The following is a 21,187-nucleotide window of genomic DNA, read 5'->3' on the forward strand; positions in this document are numbered from 1 at the left end:
ATGGAGGATTTGGAAAAAAAGAAACATCGAGAAATCGAAAGTGGAGAAGTGAAGAATTTAGAAATCGGGATATCGAAAAATATTTAATTTTAAAAATTGAAAATTTAATTTTAAAAAATCCAGAAATTGAAAACAAAACATCTCGATAAACCGAGAAATCGAAATTTTGATAAAACTGAAAAATCGAAAAAATAAATAAAACGAAAAAAGTAAAATTTAAAAAACGAAAAATTGAAAAATCTAAAAATTGAAACATCAAAAAACGGGAATTGAAGAAATCGAAATAACTAAAATATCAAAAAATTGAAATATCTCGAAATATTGAAGGATCGGAAAACGCAGAAAACGGGAAATCGACAGGTCGAAAAATTGAAAAATCAAAAATCCGAAAAAAATCTAAAATTTAGAAACGTCAAAAACTGAAAAATCGTACAACTGAAATATGAGAAAAAAGAAAAATCGAAAAATAAAAAACTCGTGGAATGGAATTTTTTAAAAGGTGAAATCTTCTTAGGGGCTCTAATTTTTTTTAGAAAAGAACAATATGAAACCCCGGTGCTCCCAATTGTCCTTTATTTAAAATGCGAAACCTTCTCGGGAAGCCAATTTGTTTTTTTTTTTTCTAAAGGTGAAACCTTCTCGAGGAGCCCAATCTTTTTTTTTTAAGGTGAAACTTTCTCAGGAGCTCTATGAGTTTTTTTAAGCAGGAAGAATGTGAAACTTTCTCGGAGGTCCTAATTGTCTCTTTTTTTAAGAAGGTGAAACTTTCTCGGGGACCCAAAAAATCTTTTTTTTTTTAAGGTGAAATAATCTTCTCAGGGCCACTAAATATTTCTTTTAAGAAGGAATAATGCAAAACCTTCTCGGGGGCCGCAATTGTGTTATTTTTAACAATTTAAAACCCCAACAGTATTTTTTTTTAAGATGAAACCTTCGGAGCTCCAAGTGTCTTATTTTTCAGAAGGTAAAATATTTTAGGGGCTACAATGTTTCCAATTGTCTTTTTTTTAATAAAGTGAAATCATCTCGGGGTTCCAAACTCTCTTTTTTAAAAAAAGGTGAAATCTTCTCGGGGACCCCAACAATATTTTTTTTTAAAGAAAGTGAAACCGTCTTGGAGGCCTCAGGTGTCTTATTTTTAAGAAAGTGAAACCTTCTCGGGGGCCCCATTTGTTTTTTTAAGAATGTAAAACCTTCTCGGGGTCCCCATTTGTTTTTTAAGGATGTGAAACCTTCACGGAGGCTCGAACTGTCTTGTTTAAGAAGAAGAATGTTAAACCTTCTCGGGTGTACAATTTTTTTTTAAGAAGGAGGAATGTGAAACCTTTTCGGGCCTCCAAATATCTTTCACTAAGGGTGAAACTTCTTGGGGCCCCCAAGTGTCTTTTTTGACACATGTGAAATCTAATCTTCTCGGGGGCTCTAACTGTCTTTTTTAAAAGGAAGAATGGAAAACCTTTTCGGGGACCCGGTTGTCTTTTTTTTTAAAGAAAGTGAAATATTCCCAGGGGATCTAACTTTTTTTTAGAAAGGTAGAATATGAAAGTTTCTCGGAAGCCCCAATTGTTGTTTTTTAAGAATATTAAACCTTCTCGGCGTCCCCCAACTGTTTTTTTAAGGACGTGAAACCTCCTCGGAGACTCCAACTGTCTTTTTTAAGAAAGAAAACGTGAAACCTTCTCGGGATTTCCAATAGTTTTTTCTTAAAGAAGGACAGGTGTACAATTTTTTTTTAAGAAAATGAAATTTTTTCAGGGGCTCTAACTGTTTTTTTTAAGAAAGAGGAACGTGAAACTTTTTCGGGACCCCCAAGTGTCTTTTTTTTTAAGAATGTAAAATCCCCTCAGGGGCTCTAACTGTTTTTTGTTTAAACGAAGAATGGAAAAACTTTTCGGGGGTCAGTTGTCTTGTTTTTTAAAGAGGGTGAAATCTTCTTAGGGGCTCTAATTTGTTTGTTTTAGACAGGAACAATATGAAACCTTGGTGCTCCCAACTGTCCTTTGTTTAAGAAGGTAAAACTTTGTCGGGAATCGCATTTGTTTTTTTTTCTAAGGGTGAAACCTTCTCGAGGAGATCAATCGTTTTTTTTTGAAGTGAAACTTTCTCAGGAGCTTTATGAGCTTTGTTTAAGCAGGAAGAAGGTGAAACCTGTTTGGTGACCCAAACGATCTTTTTTTTAAAGAAGGTAAAACCTTTTCAGGGGCACTAAATATTTTTTTTAAGAAGGAAGAATGTACAATCTCCTCGGGGGCCACAAGCGTCTTATTTTTAACAATGTAAAACCCCAAAAAGAAAATGAACCTTCTCCGAGGCTCCAAGTGTCTTATTTTTAAGAAGGTGAAACCTTGTCGGGGGTCCTAATTCTCTTTTTTAAGGTGAAATCTTTTCAAAGGCTCTGTTTGTTTTTACAGTGGAAGAATATGAAACCTTATCGGGAGTTCCAATTGTCCTTTTTTTAAGAATCTGAAACCTTCTCGAGGTCCCAAGTGTCTTTTGTTAAAAACGTGAAATTTTCTCGGGGGCAATATATGTATTTTTAAGAAGGAAGAATGTGAAACCTTTTCAGGGGTCCTAATTGTCTTTTGGTTTTTTTTAAGAAGGAAGAATGTGGAACCTTTTCGGCGATTTTTAAAGGACTCTATGTTTTTTTTACAGGAAGAATGTGAAATCTTCTTGGAGGTCCTAATTGTCTGCTTTTTTAAGAAGGTGATCTTTCTCGGGGACCCAAACAATTTTCCCTTTTTTTTTTAAAGAAAGTGAAATCTTCTCAGGACCACTAAATATTTTTTTTACGTAAATAGGAAGAATGTAAAACCTCGGAGGCCCCAAGTGTCTTATTTTTAACAATGTAAAACCCCAACAGTATTTTTTTCTAAAGGAGATGAAACCTTCTTTGGAACTCCAAGTGCTTTATTTTTCGCGAGGGTGAAACATTATTAGGGACTCCAATGTTTCTAATTGTTTTTTTTTTTTTTTTTAATAAAGTGAAATCATCTCGGGGATCCAAACTCTCTTTTTTTAAAAAAAGGTGAAATCTTCTCGGGGACTCGAACAATGTTTTTTTTTTAAAGAAGGTGAAACCTTCTCGGGGTCCCAAGTGTCTTATTTTTAAGAAGATGAAACCTTCTCGAGGGCCCCAATCATTTTTTTTTTTAAATAAAGAAACCTCCTTGGGGATCCCAACTGTCTCTTTTTTAAGGGAAAACCTTAAAATGTTTTTTTTTTAAGAATGTGAAACTTTCTCTTGGGCCCCTATTGTATTTTTAATAATGTGAAACCTTCTCGGAAGCCCAAACTCTCGTTTTTTGAAAAAGGTGGAACCTTCTCAGGAACCCCAACAATATTTTTTTTAAAGAAGGTGAAACCTTCTCGAGAGCCTCAATTGTTTTTTTTTTATATAATGTGACACCTTCTCAAGGGTACAAACTCTCTCTTTTTTAAAATAGATGGAACCTACTTCGGAACTCCAAGTGTTTTATTTTTTAGAAGAAACATTTTAGGGGCTCCAATGTTTCCAATTTTTTTTTTTTTTTTAATAAAAAGAAATCATCTCGGGGATCTAAACTCTCTGGTTTCTAATTGTTTCTAATAGTTTTTTTTTTTTTTTTTTTTTTAAATAAAATGAAACCTTCTCGGAGGTTCAAACTGTCTTTTTTAAGAATCTGAATTCTTCTCGGGATCACAAGTGTCTTGTTTAAAGCGTGAAATCTTTTCGGGGGCTCTACGTGTATTTTTAAGAAGGGAGAATGTGAAACCTTTTCAGGGGTCCTAGTTGTCTTTTCTTTAAAGAAGATTAAAAACTTTTCAAGGGCTCTATTGGTTTTTTTAAAAAGGAAGAATGTGGAACCTTCTCGGCGGTCCTAATTGCTTCTTTTTTTTTAAGAAGGTGAAACCTTCTCGCGAAGCGCATTTGTTTTTTTTTTTAAAGGTGAAATCTTATTGGGGGATCCAATTGTTTTTTTAAAGGGGGTATATGGTTTTTTTTTTAAACAGGAAGAATGTGAAATCTTCTCGGAGGTCCTAAATGTCTTTATTTTTAAGAAGGTGAACTTTCTCGGGGACTCAAATAATCTTGCTTTTTTTTAAAGAAAGTGAAATCTTCTCATGGCCACTAAAGATTTTTTTTAAGAAGGAACAAACCCCAACAGTATTTTTTTTAAAGAAGATGAAACCTTTTTCAGGGTTCCAAGGGTCTTATTTTTCAGAAGGTGAAACATTGGAGGGGCTCCAATGTTTCCAATTGTTTTTTTTTTTTAATAAAGGGAAATCACCTCGGGGATCCAAACTCTCTTCTCGGAGGCCCCAAGTGTCTGATCTTTAAGAAGGTGAAACCTTCTCGGGGGGCACAATTGTCTTTTTTTTTTAAATAATAAAGAAACCTACCTTCAAGGGAAAACTTTCTCGGGGGCCGCAAGTGTCTTATTTTGAAGAAGGTGAAACCTTCTCTTGGACCCCTATTGTTTTTTTTTTTTAAATAATGTGGAACCTCCTCTGGAGTCCAAACTCTTTTTTCTTAAAACATGTGAAACCTTCTCGGGGACCCCAACAATACTTTTTTTTAAAGAAGGTGATACCTTCTCGAGGGTCCCTATTGTTTTTTTTTTTAATAATGTGAAACCTTCTCGGAGATCCCAACTGTAAGGGAAAACCTTCTCGGGGGACCCAATGTTTTTTTTTAAGAATATGAAACCTCTCGGGGGTCCCAATGGGTTTTTTTAATAATGTGAAACCTTCTCGAGCGTACAAACTCTCTTTTTTCTAAAAAAAGTGAATCCTTCTCAGGGGTCTCAAGTGTCTTATTTTTAAAAACTTAAAACATTCTCGGGGGCCCCAAGTGTCTTATTTTTAAGAAGATAAAACCTTCTCGGGGGTCCCAATTGATTTTTTAAGAATGTGAAACCTTCTCGGGTATCCCAATTGTCTTTTTTTTTAAGGGAAAACCTTTTCGAGGCCCCAATTTTTTTTTTTAATGTGACCCCTTGTCGGAGGCCGTAAGTGTCCTATTTTGAAGAAGGTGAAACCTTTTCGGGTGCCCCTATTGTTTTTTTTTAATAATGTGGAACCCTCTCGGGGATCCAAACTCTCACTTTTTAAAAAAACTGAAACCTTCTCGAGAACCCCAAGAATATATTTTTTAAAAAGGTGAAACTTTCTCGGGGGCCATTTTTAAAGAAGATGAAACCTTCTCGGGGGCCCCAAGAATCTCATTTTTAAAAATATGAAGCCTTCTCGGAGGTCCCAATTGGCTCTTTTTTAAAAAGGTGAAATCTTCTCGGGGGCCTCAAGTATATTATTTTTAAGAATGCGAAACCTTCTCCGAAGCCAAGTGTCTTTCTAAGATTGTGAAACCTTCTCGGGGACCTAAACAGTTTTTTTAAGGTGAAACCTTCTCGAGGTTCCCAACTGTCTTTATTAAAGTAGGTGAAACCGTCTCGGGGGCCCCAAGTGTCTTATTTTGAAGAAGATGAAACCTTCTCTTGGGCCCTATTGTTTTTTTTTTTTAATAATGTGAAACCTTCTCGGGAGTCCAAACTCTCTTTTTTTAAAAAAGGTGAAACCTTCTCGAGGGTCCAAACTTTCTTTTTTTAAAAAAGGTGGAACCTTCTCGGGAACACCAATTGTTTTTTGTTTAATATTCTGAAACCTTCCCGGTGGTCTGTTTTTTAAGAGGAAACATTCTCGGGAGCCTCCATGTTTTTTTAAAAGAATGTGAAACCTTGTCGGGGTTCCCAAATTGTTTTCTTTAAGGTGAAACCTTCTTAAGAACCCTAACTGTTTTATTTAAGGATGAATCTGAAATGTTCTCGGGGGTTTCAGTTGTTTTTTTTTATAAGAATATGAAACCTTCTTGGGGGCCCCAATTGTTTTTTTTTAAGAATGTGAAACCTTCTCGGGGATCCCGACTGTCTTTTTTTTAGGGAAAACCATCTCGGGGCCCCAATGTTTTTTTTTTTAATGTGAAACCTTGTCGGAGGCCGTAAGTCTCTTATATATTTTGAAGAAGGTGAAACATTTTCGGGTGCCCCAGTTGTTTTTTTTTTTTTAATAATGTGCAACCTTCTCGGGGGTCCAAACTCTCTCTTTTTAAAAAAACTGAAACCTTCTCGACAACCCCAAGAATATATTTTTTAAAAGGGTGAAACTTTCTCGGAAGCCAATTTTTTTTTTATTTTAATATGAAACCTTGTCGGTGGCTTCAAATTGTTTTCTTTTAAGGTGAAACCTCAAGAGTTCTAATTGTATTTCTTTTAAGAAGGAAGAATGTGAAATGTTCTCGGGGGTCCCAGTTGTCTTTTTTTTTAAACGTGAAACCTTCTCGGGGGCCCCAACTATCTTATTTATAAGAATATGAAACCTTGTCGAGGTCCCCAACTATTTTTTTGGATATAAGGCCTTCTCGGGGGTCCCAATTGTCTCTTTTTTTAAGAATGTGAAACCTTCTCGAGAGCCCCAATTGTTTTTTTAAGAAGGTGAAACGTTCTCGAGGAGCGCAGTTGTTTTTTTTAACGTGAAATCTTCTCCGGGACACCAACTGTCTTTTTTAAGAATATGAAACCTTCTCAGGGCCGAAAGTGCCTTATTTTTAAAAAGGTGAAACATTCTTGGGGGCCCCTTATTTTTCAATAATAAAGAAACTTTCTCGGGGATCCCAACTGTCTCTTTTTTAAGAGAAAACCTTCTCGGGGGCCCCAATGTTTTCTTTAAAGAATTTAAAACCTTCTCGAGGGTCCCAATTATTTTGTTTTTTAATAATGTGAAATATTATCGAACGTACAAACTATCTTTTTTTAAAAAGGTGAAACCTTCTCGGGGGCCCCAAGTGCCCTACTTTTAAAAAGGTGAAACCTTCTTGAGGGCCCCAATTGTTTTTTTTTAATAATGTGAAACCTTCTCGGGGGCCCCAATTGTTTTTTTTTTTAATAATGTGAAACCTTGTCGGCAGCCCCAACTATCTTTTTTTATGGGGAAACCTTCTCGGGGGCCTCAAGTGTCTTAATTTAAAGAAAATGAAACCTTCTCGGGGGCTCCAATTGTTTTTTTTTTAATAATGTGAAACCTTCTCGGGGGTCCCAACCGTCTGTCTTTAAGAGGAAACCTTCTCGGGGCCTCAATGTTTTTTTTTAAAGAATGTGAAACCTTGTCGGGGCCCAAATTGTTTTTTTCTAAGGTGAAACCTTCTTAGGAACTCTTAACTGTTTTTTTTTAAGAAGGATGAATCTGAAATCTTCTCGGAGGTCCCAATTTTTTTTTTAAGAATATGAAACCTTCTCGGGGGTCCCAATGGGTTTCTTTAATAATGAGAAACCTTCTCGAGGGTCCAAAGTCTCTTTTTTTAAAAAAGGTGGAACCTTCTCGGGGGTCTTATTTTTAAGAACGTAAAACCTTCTCGGGGGCCCCAAATGTCTTATTTTTAATAATGTGAAATCTTCTCAGGGGTCTCAATTGTTGTTTTGTTTTTTTTTTTAATAATAAAGAAACCTTCTCGGGGATTCCAATTGTCTTATATTTAGGGGAAAACCTTCTCGGGGGCCTCAATGTTTTTTTTCGAGATTGTGAAACCTTGTTGGGGCCCCAAGTGTCTTATTTTGAAGAGGGTGAAACCTTCTCGGGAGACCCAATTGTTTTTTGTTTAATAGTCTGAAACCTTCTCGGGGGTCCCAACTGTCAGTTTTTTAAGAGGAAAGCTTCTCGGAGCCTCAATGTTTTTGTTTTAAAGAATGTGAAACCTTGTCGGGGCCCAAATTGTTTTTTTATAAGGTGAAACCTTCTTAAGAAATCTAACTGTTTTTTTTTAAGAAGGATGAATCTGATATCTTCTCGGAGGTACCAATTGTTTTTTTTTTAAGAATATGAAACCTTCTCGGGGGTCCCAATGGGTTTTTTTAATAACGTGAAACCTTCTCGAGGGTCCAAACTCTCTTTTTTTAAAAAAGATGGAACCTTCTCGGGGGCCCCAAATGTATTATTTTTAATAATGTGAAAACTTCTCGGGGGTCTCAATAAGGTGAGGCCTTCTTGAGAACTCTAAATGTTTTGTTTAAGAAGGATGAATCTGAAATAATCTCGGAGGTCCCAATTGTTTTTTTTTTTATAAGATGGAACCTTCTCGGGAGTCCCAAGTGTCTTATTTTTAAGAACGTAAAACCTTCTCGGGAGCCCCAAATGTCTTATTTTTAATAATGTGAAATCTTCTCGGGGGCCCCCATTTGTTGTTTTTTTTTAAATAATAAAGAAACCTTCTCGGGGATCCAAACTGTCTTTTTGTTTAGGGGAAAATCTTCTCGGGGGCCTCAATGTTTTTTTTTGAGATTGTGAAACCTTGTTGGGGCTCCAAGTGTCTTATTTTGAAGAGGGTGAAACCTTCTCGGGGGACCCAATTGTTTTTTGTTTAATAGTCTGAAACCTTCTCGGGGGTCCCAACTGTCAGTTTTTTAAGAGGAAACCTTCTCGGAGCTTCAATGTTTTTGTTTTAAAGAATGTGAAACCTTGTCGGGGCCAAAATTGTTTTTTTCTAAGGTAAAACCTTCTTAAGAACCCTAACTGTTTTATTTTTAAGAAGGATGAATCTGAAATTTTCTCGGAGGTCCCAATTGTTTTTTTTTTAAGAATATGAAACCTTCTCTGTCGTCCCAATGGGTTTCTTTAATAATGTGAAACCTTCTCGAGGGTCCAAACTCTCTTTTTTTTTTTTAAAGATGGAACCTTCTTAATAACTCTAACTGTTTTTTTTTTAAGAAGAATGAATCTGAAATCTTCTCGAGCGTCCAAACTCTCTTTTTTTAAAAAAGGTGGAACCTTTTCGGGGGTCCCAAGTGTCTTATTTTTAAAAACGTAAAACCTTCTCGGGGGCCCCAAATGTCTTAGTTTTAATAATGTGAAATCTTCTCTGGGGCCTCAATTATTGTTTTTTTTTTTAATAATAAAGAAACCTTCTCGGGGATTACAACTGTTTTTTTTTTCGGGAAAACCTTCTCGGAAGCCCCAAGTTTTTTTTTTAAGATTGTGAAACCTTCTCGGGGGCCCCAATTGTTTTTTTTTTTTGAACAATATGAAAGCTTCTCGTGGTCTTCAATTGTTTCTTTTTTTAGGCTTCTTGGGGACCCAAACAGTATTTTTTAAAGAAGTTGAAACCTTATCAACGGCGACATTTGTCTTAGTTTTAAGAATATGAAGGCTTCTTAGGGTCCCGATTGCCTTTTTTTTTTAAGAATGTGAAACCTTCTCGAGGGCCCCAATTGTTTTTTTTAAGAAGGTGAAACCTGTGACTAGTTCAGTTGAAAAATCACTCATAGATAGTAGGCGTTGGAATATCATTTGACAGAAGCGGCATATCTGTTCTTATAACATATAACATACATCAGGTTATGTTTCCGTCAAATGCATATTTTTCATCACTGAAGGTTGTCACAATTCTCTTATTTAAAATTTATAATTTTCCAAAGAAGCAGAACTTCGACCAGTTTTTTTGGTTGTTATAAAGATTTAACAATTTAAAAAAAATAAACAAATAAAATATACCATTTCCGTGAACTAGAAAGTATGATTTAACAGAGTCAAGGTTTCCTTAGAAATCTCAAAAATTTTAAAATTTTCGGTCTTCGGAGTTAAATTTGATTTACTTGGACGACAATGAAGACTTCAACAACCACGGCCATATCAACAACATATGAACAACATGCTATCATAACCTCAGAATTTTGAAGACAGATTAGAATCCCCCTCGGGAAAACAAAAGGCTCTTATTTCAATAGGTGCTAGCTTTTGAGTAAAATTCGTTAACTTGGTGTTGCCAATTCGACGTATGCCTTTCTCAGGTAGAATAATCTTGTGTCTTGTATGGTCACGCTTGTGTAAGCTGAACTTAATCTCACCAGCAGACCAGCTGGACGTCATACAACTTGTCTGACTTAATCAAAAATCGCCAATTTAATTTCGAAAATGTACACAGCTGATCTGCTTCCGCAACCCACAATACACCTCAGTCTATAATTTGGCCCGCCGTCATTTTCAGCTTACCTACAAAGAAATAACAGTAGAAGCAGGTCTCATGGAACCAATGGGCGAAGGCAGACCGCTTTTAAGTGTACAAGATTTAGAAAATCGATTAGTTTTTACCAAGTGCAAAGTAAGTTCCCGAACGAGCCACCACCCCCAAAAACCTGTCACTTTTAGCCTTTCGTGTTAAACAAACCTGGTCGCCAATGGATATTCGGCGGTGATTTAGGAAGAGTGGAAGGACGCAATGTACGACAATACTGGACGCTTCTATTTAGCGACTTACTATTATTTGCCAAAGTGTCTCGAGATCGCGTTTTATTTATTATAGAAGAACCGTTACCTCTAGCTCACATAACCGACATGTTCTTCAACGTTAGGAAAAAAGGTTGCTCGTACCCTTTTGTCGGGGATGCACTCATCCACTTTTTATAGATACCGAATTTAGGATAACGGTAACACCTGGTGGAAGACACGCGAGCAGCCCCACGGTGCACTGTGGCCCCGACCTAACGCGAACGCCCAAGAAGAACGCTGGTAAACGAACGGTAGTGTTAAGGGCGCCGACGACAGAAATGAAAGCTGTTTGGCAAAACCTTCTACAGAGACAGATGTAAGTTCGTTTAGTGTAGTAGCACTGTTCTAGCACACTCACAAGTAAGAGTTTCATCGATCTAATGACGTTATACTATAGTTTGTCATAGTGTATCCATAAAGTTTTCTTAAGTTTATTTAGATTAGAAGATTCAATGCATGTTGGTAAAATTTCATAGTTTAGTTATTATTATTATTAGAGATTTCTAGGCAACAGAATGCGATGGTATAAGTTGGCCCCATTAGTTAAAACCCTCGAAAAACTATTATAAAATAATGAAACACGAACGATTTTTTGTTGCTTTTTTAACAGTTAGAGAACGGTATTTAATCTTAAGGGTTTTGTCGACTTATTGAATAAAAAATAAACTTGCGTGGTCGCGTGTTAACATGCTTATTTCGGAACTGACGAGAACTGAACCTAATCCATTATGGTTATTAAAATTTATTATAAGTTATTTCTGACGGGCTATTATTCAGTTTACTTTGTTGGTGGTTATTACGTGGAGGTGTGTGGACTTTTAGGCAGAAGTCAACATTGTAAAGGGTTTAAAGACTCGCTGTCACGGGACAACAGATGTTAATTTCGCATAGAAATGGTTTCTAGTTTAAAACTCAAATTATTAAATTGCCTATTTCGTTTGACAAAATGAAAATTATTATGAATAGTAATACCACTAGGGATGGAAACATGTTTTTTACAAACTAGAGGCGAAAATGCGGAGTAAAATACGAAGTGGTCGATTAAATTAACAATGTTTCAACAAACTGAATTGTTTTTAATAACTTCACGTTTGTAGGAAAACGGTTGTCGGTTTAAGTATGACATATTTATCCTTATCATATTTAAACAGTATAAGTGCTTCAGTTACAAGAGTCGCCCTTGCTCCACGTTGGCCACCAACGAGCGAATTTCACGAATTTTATGCAACTTTGCTGGCTCTAAATATTTGAATTCTTTGGCCTGGATCGTTGATGCTCAGCAAGAACCACGGGAAGGTCTGGAGCAGGTCTTGCCGGGAAAGGACAGGGTTAGGATTGGTTAATGAGGAAAAGAACGTTATACAGTACAGTACAATAGAAATACAATATACAATACAGTTACAATAGAGGATACACTAGAGCTAAAATACAGGATACAGATACAATACAGTTGCAAGGACATACAAAATCAAAAGAAATCTAGCACCAAAAATCGAGACAAATGAATACCCAAGCAAGCACACCCGATGGAACTCGCAACGAAATCTATAAGATCGCAGTACTCCCACGCCCAAGAAAGGAACGCAGCCGATAAATCCAAGGCCGTCTTACGTCTTAGAGATGCAACCCAGCGTCTAACGGCCGACAAAACCCTCCAGGGCGAAGAGCTTCTGACGACATGCAGAAATCGAATTGGGAACCAAAGGATGCACTGTTGCAAAATTAATACCCAAGCAAGTACACCAAGAAAACAAACAAAACATTTACACCACTGTTGCGAAGTTAAGTTAGTAACACATACAATATACAATACAAAATGGTTCAATTACAAAAGTTACAATATACAAAGTGCTCCACTTTTGCCACCAAAGAGCGATGACTCTGATCGCTCGTTGCTGTTGCCCGGCAAGAACCAAACAATACGAGGAGGCTGGAGCGCGTCTCGCCATGAAAAGAGAGGATATTCTAATGCCGTATTTTATGGATGCTGAATGCCGTGATTTGATGCATATTTTAAAATAAATTAAAAGAAAAATCGGTAATTTTTGAAAAAATGTCCTTTGTGTTCACAACACCAACGCAAAGTATTTTCAGTAATATTTATTAACAATAAATTACAAATTCTCAAAGATTTGTTGCTTTTACGCCAAAACGACACGGCGATGTTGTCGCCATCAGATCGAAATCAAAACTGAACACAAAGGACCGAAACAGTGACTTTTGCTCAGGCAGTTCACCTGACAGTGACGTCATCGTACGCCATGATGAGATTGCAGAAATTATTTTTCATATTTTAGCCGGAAAATTGTACATTCTTGGGGTTAATTTAACGTTGTTTAAACAAATTCGCTTGTTTTTAATGACTTCATGTTTAAATATAATTTAGTCTTGCAAAATTTCCCAAAAATTAGGAAATTTGTCAAAATACGAATCGCGGACGCCGATAAATTAATAGTCAAATAGTACTTACTTTGGTTTCAGTCCTTTTTGGAAAAATATCCACATTCCGTCGAGTTCAGAGCACCAAAACAGCACATTTTCAACAATATTTATTAGAAATAACTTTAAAATTCGTGAAAACGTGTTATTTATATACTTAAACGACACGCCGAAGTTGTCGCCATCAGATCGAAATCAAAACTGAATACAAAGGTGCGAAATAGTGACCTTTATACAGGTAGCTCACGTGACAGTGACGTCATCGTACGCCATGATGAGATTGCAGAAATTATTTTGCTAATGTTAGCCTGAAAATTTCACATTTGTGAGGTTAGTTTAACGTTGTTTAAACAAATTGAAGTGTTTTTAATAACTTCATGTTTAAGTATGATTTAGTCTTGCAAAATTTCCCAAAAATTTAGAGATTTGTCAAAATACGAATCGCGGACGCCGATAAATTAATACTCAAATAGTACTCACCTTGTTTTCAGCCTTTTTGGAAAAATATCCACATTCCGCCGTGTTCAGAGCAATAATACAGTTCATTTTCAACAATATTTATTAGAAATAGCTTTAAAATTCGCGAAAACGTGTTAATTTTACGCCAAAAAGACACGCCGAAGTTGTTGCCATCAGATCGAAATCAAAACTAAACACAAAGGAGCGAAATAGTGAACTTTGCTCAGGCAGCTCACGTGACAGTGACGTCATCGTACGCCATGATGAGATTGCAGAAATTATTTTGCTAATTTTAGCCGGAAAATTGCACATTTGTGGGGTTAGTTTAACGTTGTTTGAACAAATTGAAGTGTTTCTAATAACTTCATGTTTAAGTATGATTTAGTCTTGCAAAATTTCCCAAAAATTTAGAGATTTGTCAAAATACGAATCGCGGACGCCGATAAATTAATACTCAAATAGTACTTACCTTGTTTCCAGTCCTTTTTGGAAAAATATCCACATTATGTCGTGTTCATAGCACCAAAACAGCACATTTTCATTAATATTTGTTAGAAGTAACTTTAAAATTCGAGAAAACGTGTTATTTTTACACCAAAACGACACGCCGAAGTTGTCGCCATCAGATCGAAATCAAAACTGAACACAAAGGTGCGAAATAGTGACCTTTATACAGGTCGCTCACGTGACAATGACGTCATCGTACGCCATGATAAGATTGCAGAAATTATTTTTCTAATTTTAGCCGGAAAATTGCACATTTTCAGAGTTAATTTAATGTTATTTAAACAAATTTACTTGTTTTTAATCACTTCATGTTTAAATGTTATTTAGTCTTGTAAAATTTCCCAAAAATTTAGAGATTTGTCAAAATACGAATCATGGACGCCGATAAATTCAAATTCAAATCGTACTTACCTTGTTTTCGGTCCTTTTTGGAAAAATATCCACATTCCGTCGTGTTCAGAGCACCAAAACAGCACATTTTCAACAATATTTATTAGAGATAACTTTAAAATTGCGAAAACGTGTTATTTTTACACCAAAACGACACGCCGAAGTTGTCGCCATCAGATCGAAATCAAAACTGAACACAAAGGTGCGAAATTGTGACCTTTATACAGGTAGTTCACGTGACAGTAACGGAATCATACGCCATGATGAGATTGCAGAAATTATTTTTATCATTTTGGCCGTAAATCGCACATTTTTGGGGTTAATTTAACGTTGTTTAAACAAATTGAATTGTTTTTAATAACTTTATGTTTGAATATAATTCAGTCTTGCAAAATTTCCCAAAAATTTAGAGATTTGTCAAAATACGAATCACGGACGCCGATAAATTCACATTCAGGTTGTACTTACCTTGTTTTCGGTCCTTTTTGGTAAAATATCCACATTCCCTCGTGTTCAGAGCACCAATACAGCACATTTTCAATAATATTTATTAGAAATAACATTAAAATTGACGAAAACGTGTAATTTTTACACCAAAACGACACGCCGAAGTCGTCGCCATCAGATCGAAATCAAAACTGAACATAAAGGAGCGAAATAGTGACCTTTATGCAGGTAGCTCACGTGACCGTGACGTCATCGTACGCCATGATGAGATTGCAGAAATTATTTTTATAATTTCAGCCGGAAAATAGCACATTTTTGGGTTAATTTAACGTTGTTGAAACAAATTGAACTGTTTTTAATAACTTCATGTTTAAATGTTATTTAGTCTTGCAAAATTTCCCAAAAATTTAGAGATTTGTCAAAATACGAATCACGGACGCCGATAAATTAATACTAAAATCATACTTACGCTGTTAACGGTCCTTTTTGCAAAAATATCCACATTCCGTCGTGTTCAGAGCACATTTTTAGCAATATTTATTAGAAATAACTTTAAAATTCGAGAAAACGTTCTATTTTTAATTCGAAACGGAGCTCCGAATGCTCGGATGTTGCTGCCACTAGACCGAAATCAAAACTGAACGCGAAATATAGAAATATGTGACGTTTGCGCAGGTAGCTCACGTGACAGTAACGTCATCGAGATTGCCAAAATTATTTTTCAAATTCAAGCTGGAAAATTGCAAATTTTTAGGGTCAATTTAACAAAATTTCAAGAAATTGAATTGTTTTTAAATAACGTAACGTTTTTAGGAGAGCGGTTTTAGGTTTAATTACGACATATTAATAATTATCATTTTTAAACACTGTAAATAATGTTAATTACGTTTAAATATTATTTAAATTTTGCAAAATTTCCCAATAATTAAAGATTTTTTCTAAATTTTAAAGATTTGTTCGACAAAAGAAAACTTGCACAGAGTAATAACTGTAAAGGCTGATTACAGAGTTTTCAGATAAGGTTATGTTTGTTTTCCGATTCACGAATGATGGGTTGCCTAAAATACAGGGGCGAAAACTTTTAATCAAAGAAATTAAAAATATTTCCGTAGTTTATGCCAATCTGAAAAGTTTTTGGTCACCCGATATCACTGTTACATTAATACTTACCAGTTGGAACTATAAATGCGCCACTGATCGATGTACTGCTGTAGATAGACCGCCACTGTAGTGGTTCACTAATAAATGTCATATCCCTTACCAACTTTGGAACAACACTAATAGTAATAACACACCATTGCACTAGAGCTGGAATGTTTGTGTCCTAACCTTATTTTCATACTGAAATGTGGAACTTTCAGTGCTTATCACTCGTGTCATCAAGATTCAGAAGAATGAAGTCCAAGTAGCAGCCTAATTTAAGAAGTTCATTGAAAATTTCTTCATAATATCCAAATTCGTATTTCCTAAAATGTTTGGTGTTAACATTGTGACAACCCAAACATTCCGTCTTAAATTGACATGTGAAGAAAAAAAAAATTTAAAGCCTGCGAAAAATTCAAAAATTCAAAATTTGGCTTTGGCTGTGATCGAACTATGTCAATTTCATTCTAAAGCACACCAAAAATACCCACATCTAGCATCTTTTGTGCAGATGGCGCGATAAATCCCGCCAGCTCGACTAGGAACCGCGCACTCCGCGTGTAATTCTTATTTGAGATTAATATTGGACATCCAATAATTTATATGATGGAAACATTCATCAACGAAATATTTACATAAAAAAAAACTAGCGAAGATTTATAAAAACAAAAGATCTGGTGTGAAATAAACATGTGAAGATAAAATATTACGTGAGGTTAGAAGTAAGCCATGAAAGTTTCAATTTAAATTATACAACAAAGCAAATTACTGAAGTTAAAATTCTGAGATAGAGAAATATTGTACGAGATGAAATTTGCAAACGATTCAACAATTATGCCACACTTTATCAACTCAATTTTTTTTTGCAGTTTTTCAATTCTACAATTTTTCAGTTGTTCCTTTTCAATTTTTCGATTTTTTACGTTTTGGATTTCTATTTTTTGATTTTTCAATTTTTTTTATTTTCGTTTTCTGGATATTCTCATTTTATGCTTTCTCAATTTTTCGATTCTTATTTTGTTCCTATTTTCCATTTTTAAATGTATCGTTTTTCAATTTTTCGATTTTTAAATTTTTCAGTTTTTCGGCGTTTAAAGTTTTTCTGGTTCTCGAAATTTAATTCTTCATTTCTGAAATTTTTCGGTTTGCAATATTTCAGGTGTTCAATTTCAAATTTTTTAATGCCAGGGTTTTTTAACTTCAGAATTTTAGGATTTTTCATTTCGTAAATTTTTCGATTTTCCAGATCTCAATTTTAATTTTTCGCTTTTTAAATTTTTCGATTTGCAATGTTTTAAGTGTTTAATTTCAAATTATTTTATGTTAAGATATTTTTACTTCAGAATTTTTCCATTTTTCATTTCTTCATTTTTTAGACTTTTCCATTTCTCGATTTTTCAGATTTTGTTTCTTTAATTCTATAGTTTAATTTTAAATTTAATTAAATGAAAAATGGAAAAATTCTAAAATCGTAAAATTGCGTACGGGATTTTTTTTATTACTACGATTTCATATTTAAAATGAAAACTAGAAAAATTGCAAATAAAAAGTTGAAGAAACAAAAAATTGGAAAATGAAGAAACTGAAAACCTAAAATTGCAATTAAAATATTGAAAAAAAAAATTGTAAATAAAAAAAATTGAGAAATTTCACATTAAAAAAAGAAAAGTTATAAAATCAGAACATTGAAAAACCGAAAAATTGAAAAAATTATGAAAATAAAAAACCGAAACGACCAATTGCAAATCCAAAATTTGAAGAAATGAAAAATTGAAATCCAAATATTGAAAAACTAAAAATCAAAAATTTGAAAAGTCCAATAAATGAAAAAGTGTTAAAGTCCAATAATTGAAAAGACGAAGACTCTAAAATCGTAAAATTGTAAGCTAACTAGTAAAATTGCAAATCAAAAATTGGAGAATCGAAAGATTGAAAATCGAAGAAATTAAAAATTCTAAAAGTTGAAAAATAAAAAAATTGAAAACCGAAATACTGCAATTCAAAATGTTGAAAAATCCAAAAATTAAAAAAAGAAAAACCGAGACGAAAAATTGAACCCATGAAAAATTGAAAAATTGAAAAATCAGAACATCGAAAAAATGAAAAATTGCAAATCGAAAATTTGAAGAAATGAAAAATTGAGTCAAAATTTGAGAACAAAAAATTTGCCAGTCAACTAATTAAAAAATCCAAATTGAATTTTGCACAGTTTTCTACGGTCTTTTTCCACAGTGGGGCAACGTTAGGTTAATTTTTTATTTTAAGATTTTTCAGTTTCTCATTTCCTGAAGTTCTCGATTTGTACTTTTTGGATTTTACAGTTTGTTCAATTTCTCAGTTTCTAGATATAGATATTTATTAATTTTTGGTTTTTTCAATTTTTCGATTTTCTAAAGTTTCGATTGTTTAATTTCTCGGTTTTTCAAATGTTTCTTTAATTCGACAGTTTAATATTAAATTGAATTAATTGAAAAATGGAAAAATTCTAAAATTGTAAAATTGCGTACGGGATTTTTTATTATTATTATTATTTCATATTTAAAATGAAAACTAGAAAAATTGCAAGTAAAAAATTGAAGAAACGAAAAATTGGAAAATGAAGAAATTGAAAACCTAAAATTGCAATTAAAATATTGAAAAACGTAAAAATTAAAAAAATTACGAAATCCCGAAACCAAAAATTGTAAATAGAAAAACTGAAAAATTTCACATTAAAAAAAGCAAAGTTATAAAATCAGAACAGTGAAAAACCGAAAAATCGAAAATTTGTAAAGTCCAATAAATGAAAAAGTTTGAAAGTCCAATAATTGAAAAGACGAAGTTTCTAAAATCGTTATATTGTAAAAGTTTTTTTTTAATTATAATTATTAGTTTATATTCAAAATGAAAACTAGAAAAATTGCCCATCACAAATTGAAGAAACGAAAGATTGAAAATTGAAGAAATTAAAAATTCTAAAAGTTGAAAAATAAAAAAATTGAAAACCGAAAAACTGCAATTCAAAATATTGAAAAATCCAAAAATTAAAAATAGAAAAACCGAAACGAAAAATTGAACACATGAAAAGCTGAAAAATTGAAAAATCAGAACATTGGAAAAACGAAAAATTGAAAAGATAAAGAAAATAAACCTAAGCGAAAAATTCCAGATAGGAAACATGAAAAATTGAAAACCGAAAAATTGCAAATTGAAAAATCAAAAAATTAAAAAATTTCCCATTGAAAACAGAAAAGTTACAAAATCAAGATATTGAAAAACCGAAAAATTGAAAAATAAATCCAAATTGAAAATATTCACATTGAAAAATAGAAAGTTTCTAGATATATTTATTAATTTTTGGTTTTTTTAATTTTTCGATTTTTTTAAATTTCGATTCTTTAATTTTTCGATTTTTCAAATGTTTCTTTAATTCTACAGTTTAATTTTAAATTTAATTAATTGAAAAATGGAAACGTTCTAAAATTGTAAAAGTGCGTATGGGATTTTTTTAAATTATTATTTCATATTTGAAATGAAAACTAGAAAAATTGCAAAATAAAAAACTGAACAAACGAAAAAATGGAAAAGAAGAAATGAAGAAACGAAAAATTGGAAAGTGAAGAAATTGAAAACCTTAAATTGCAATTAAAATATTGAAAAATCGAAAAATTAAAAAAATTAAGAAAACCAGAACCCAAAAATTGTAAATAGAAAAATTGAGACATGATAAAATGAAAAATTGCACAATTGCAGATCCACAAATTGAAAAATTTCACATTGAAAAAAATTGCATTTTGAAAAATCAAAAAATTGAAAACCGAAAAATTGAAAAATCCAAATATAGAAAAACTAATAATCGAAAATTTGAAAAGTCCAATAAATGAAAAAGTTTTAAACTCCAATAATTCAAAAGACGAAGATTCTAAAATCGTAAAATTGTAAAAGTTTTTTTTAATTATAATTATTAGTTCATATTCAAAATGAAAACTAGGAAAATCGCAAATCAAAAATTGAAGAAACGAAAGATTGAAAAATGAAGAAACTAAAAATTCCAAAAGTTGAAAAATAAAATAGTTGAAAACCGAAATTCTGCAATTCAAAATGTTGAAAAATCCAAAAATTAAAAAAAAGAAAAACCGAAACGAAAAATTGAACACACGAAAAACTGAAAAATTGAAAAGATAAAGAAAATAAGCCGAAGAGAAAAATTCCAAATTGAAAAATCGAATAATTGAAGACCGAAAAATTGCAAATTGAAAAATCCAAAAATTAAAAAATTTCACATTGAAAACAGAAAAGTTACAAAATCAAGATATTGAAAAACCGAAAAATTGAAAAAATAAATCCAAATTGAAAATATTCACCTTGAAAATAAAAAGTTTCTAGATATATTTATTAATTTTTGGTTTTTTCAATTTTTCGATTTTTTAATTTCTCGATTTTTCAAATGTTTTTTTAATTCTGCAGTTTAATTTTAAATTTAATTAATTAAAAAATGGAAAATTCCAAAAATTGTAAAATTGCGCATGGATTTTTTTTTTAATTATTATTATTTCATATTTAAAATAAAAATTAGAAAAATTGCAAATGAAAAATTGAAGAATCGAAAAAAGGGAAAAGAAGAAATGAAGAAACGAAAAATTAGAAAATGAAGAAATTGAAAACCTAAAATTGCAATTAAAATATTGAAAAATTGAAAAATTAAAAAAATTAAGAAAACCCGAAACCAAAAATTGTAAATAGAAAAATTGAAAAATTTCACATTGAAAAAAAAACAAATTATTAGATCATAACATTGAAAAACCGAAACGAAAAATTGCATTTTGAAAACATGAAAAATTGGAAAATCAAAAAATTGAAAACCGAAAAATTGAAAAATCCAAAAATTGATAAATTTCACATTAAAAAAAGAAAATTTATAAAATCAGAACATTGAAAAACCGAAAAATTGAAAAAATTATAAAAATTAAAAACCGAAACGACCAATTGCAAATCGAAAATTTGAAGAACTGAAAAACTGAAATCCAAATATTGAAAAACTAAAATTCGGAAATTTGAAAAGTCCAATAAATTAAAAAGTTTGAAAGTCCAATAATTGAAAAGACGAAGATTCTAAAATCGTAAAATTGTAAAAGTTTTTCTTAATTACATTTATTAGTTCATATTCAAAATGAAAACTTGGAGAATTGCAAGTCAAAAATTGGAGAAACGAAAGATTGAAAAATGAAGAAATTAAAAATTCTAAAAGTTGAAAAATTCAAAAAAATAAAGAAAATAAACCGAAACGAAAAATTCCAGGTAGAAAACATGAAAAATTGAAAAATCGAAAAATTGAAGACCGAAAAATTGCAAATCGAAAAATTGAAAAATCCAGGAATTAAAAAATTTCACATTGAAAACAAAAAAGTTACAAAGTCAGGATATTGAGAAATCGAAAAATTGAAAAAATAAATCCAAATTGAAAATATTCACACAGAAAAATCAGAACATCGAAAAGCTGAAAAATTGCAAACCGAAAATTTGAAGAAAT

At 32.5% G+C, this 21,187-nt stretch overlaps 1 protein-coding gene across 1 annotated transcript in view; it reads left to right on the forward strand.

Moving 5' to 3' along the window:
• Psgef (Protostome-specific GEF) overlaps positions 1–21,187 on the forward strand; it is a 149,595-nt gene that overhangs the window by 114,967 nt on the left and 13,441 nt on the right. Inside the window, exons 11-13 of the mRNA XM_064055984.1 lie at positions 10,013–10,126; positions 10,174–10,384; positions 10,432–10,609. Of these exons, the coding sequence (XP_063912054.1) occupies positions 10,013–10,126; positions 10,174–10,384; positions 10,432–10,609 (503 nt within the window). The remainder of the gene's footprint in view (positions 1–10,012; positions 10,127–10,173; positions 10,385–10,431; positions 10,610–21,187) is intronic.

Source organism: Zophobas morio, unplaced genomic scaffold (assembly GCF_036711695.1).
Source record: "Zophobas morio isolate AGI-343-1 ecotype UQ-CSIRO unplaced genomic scaffold, CSIRO_AGI_Zmor_V1 ptg000014l, whole genome shotgun sequence".
In the NCBI taxonomy this organism is placed as follows: domain Eukaryota; kingdom Metazoa; phylum Arthropoda; class Insecta; order Coleoptera; family Tenebrionidae; genus Zophobas; species Zophobas morio.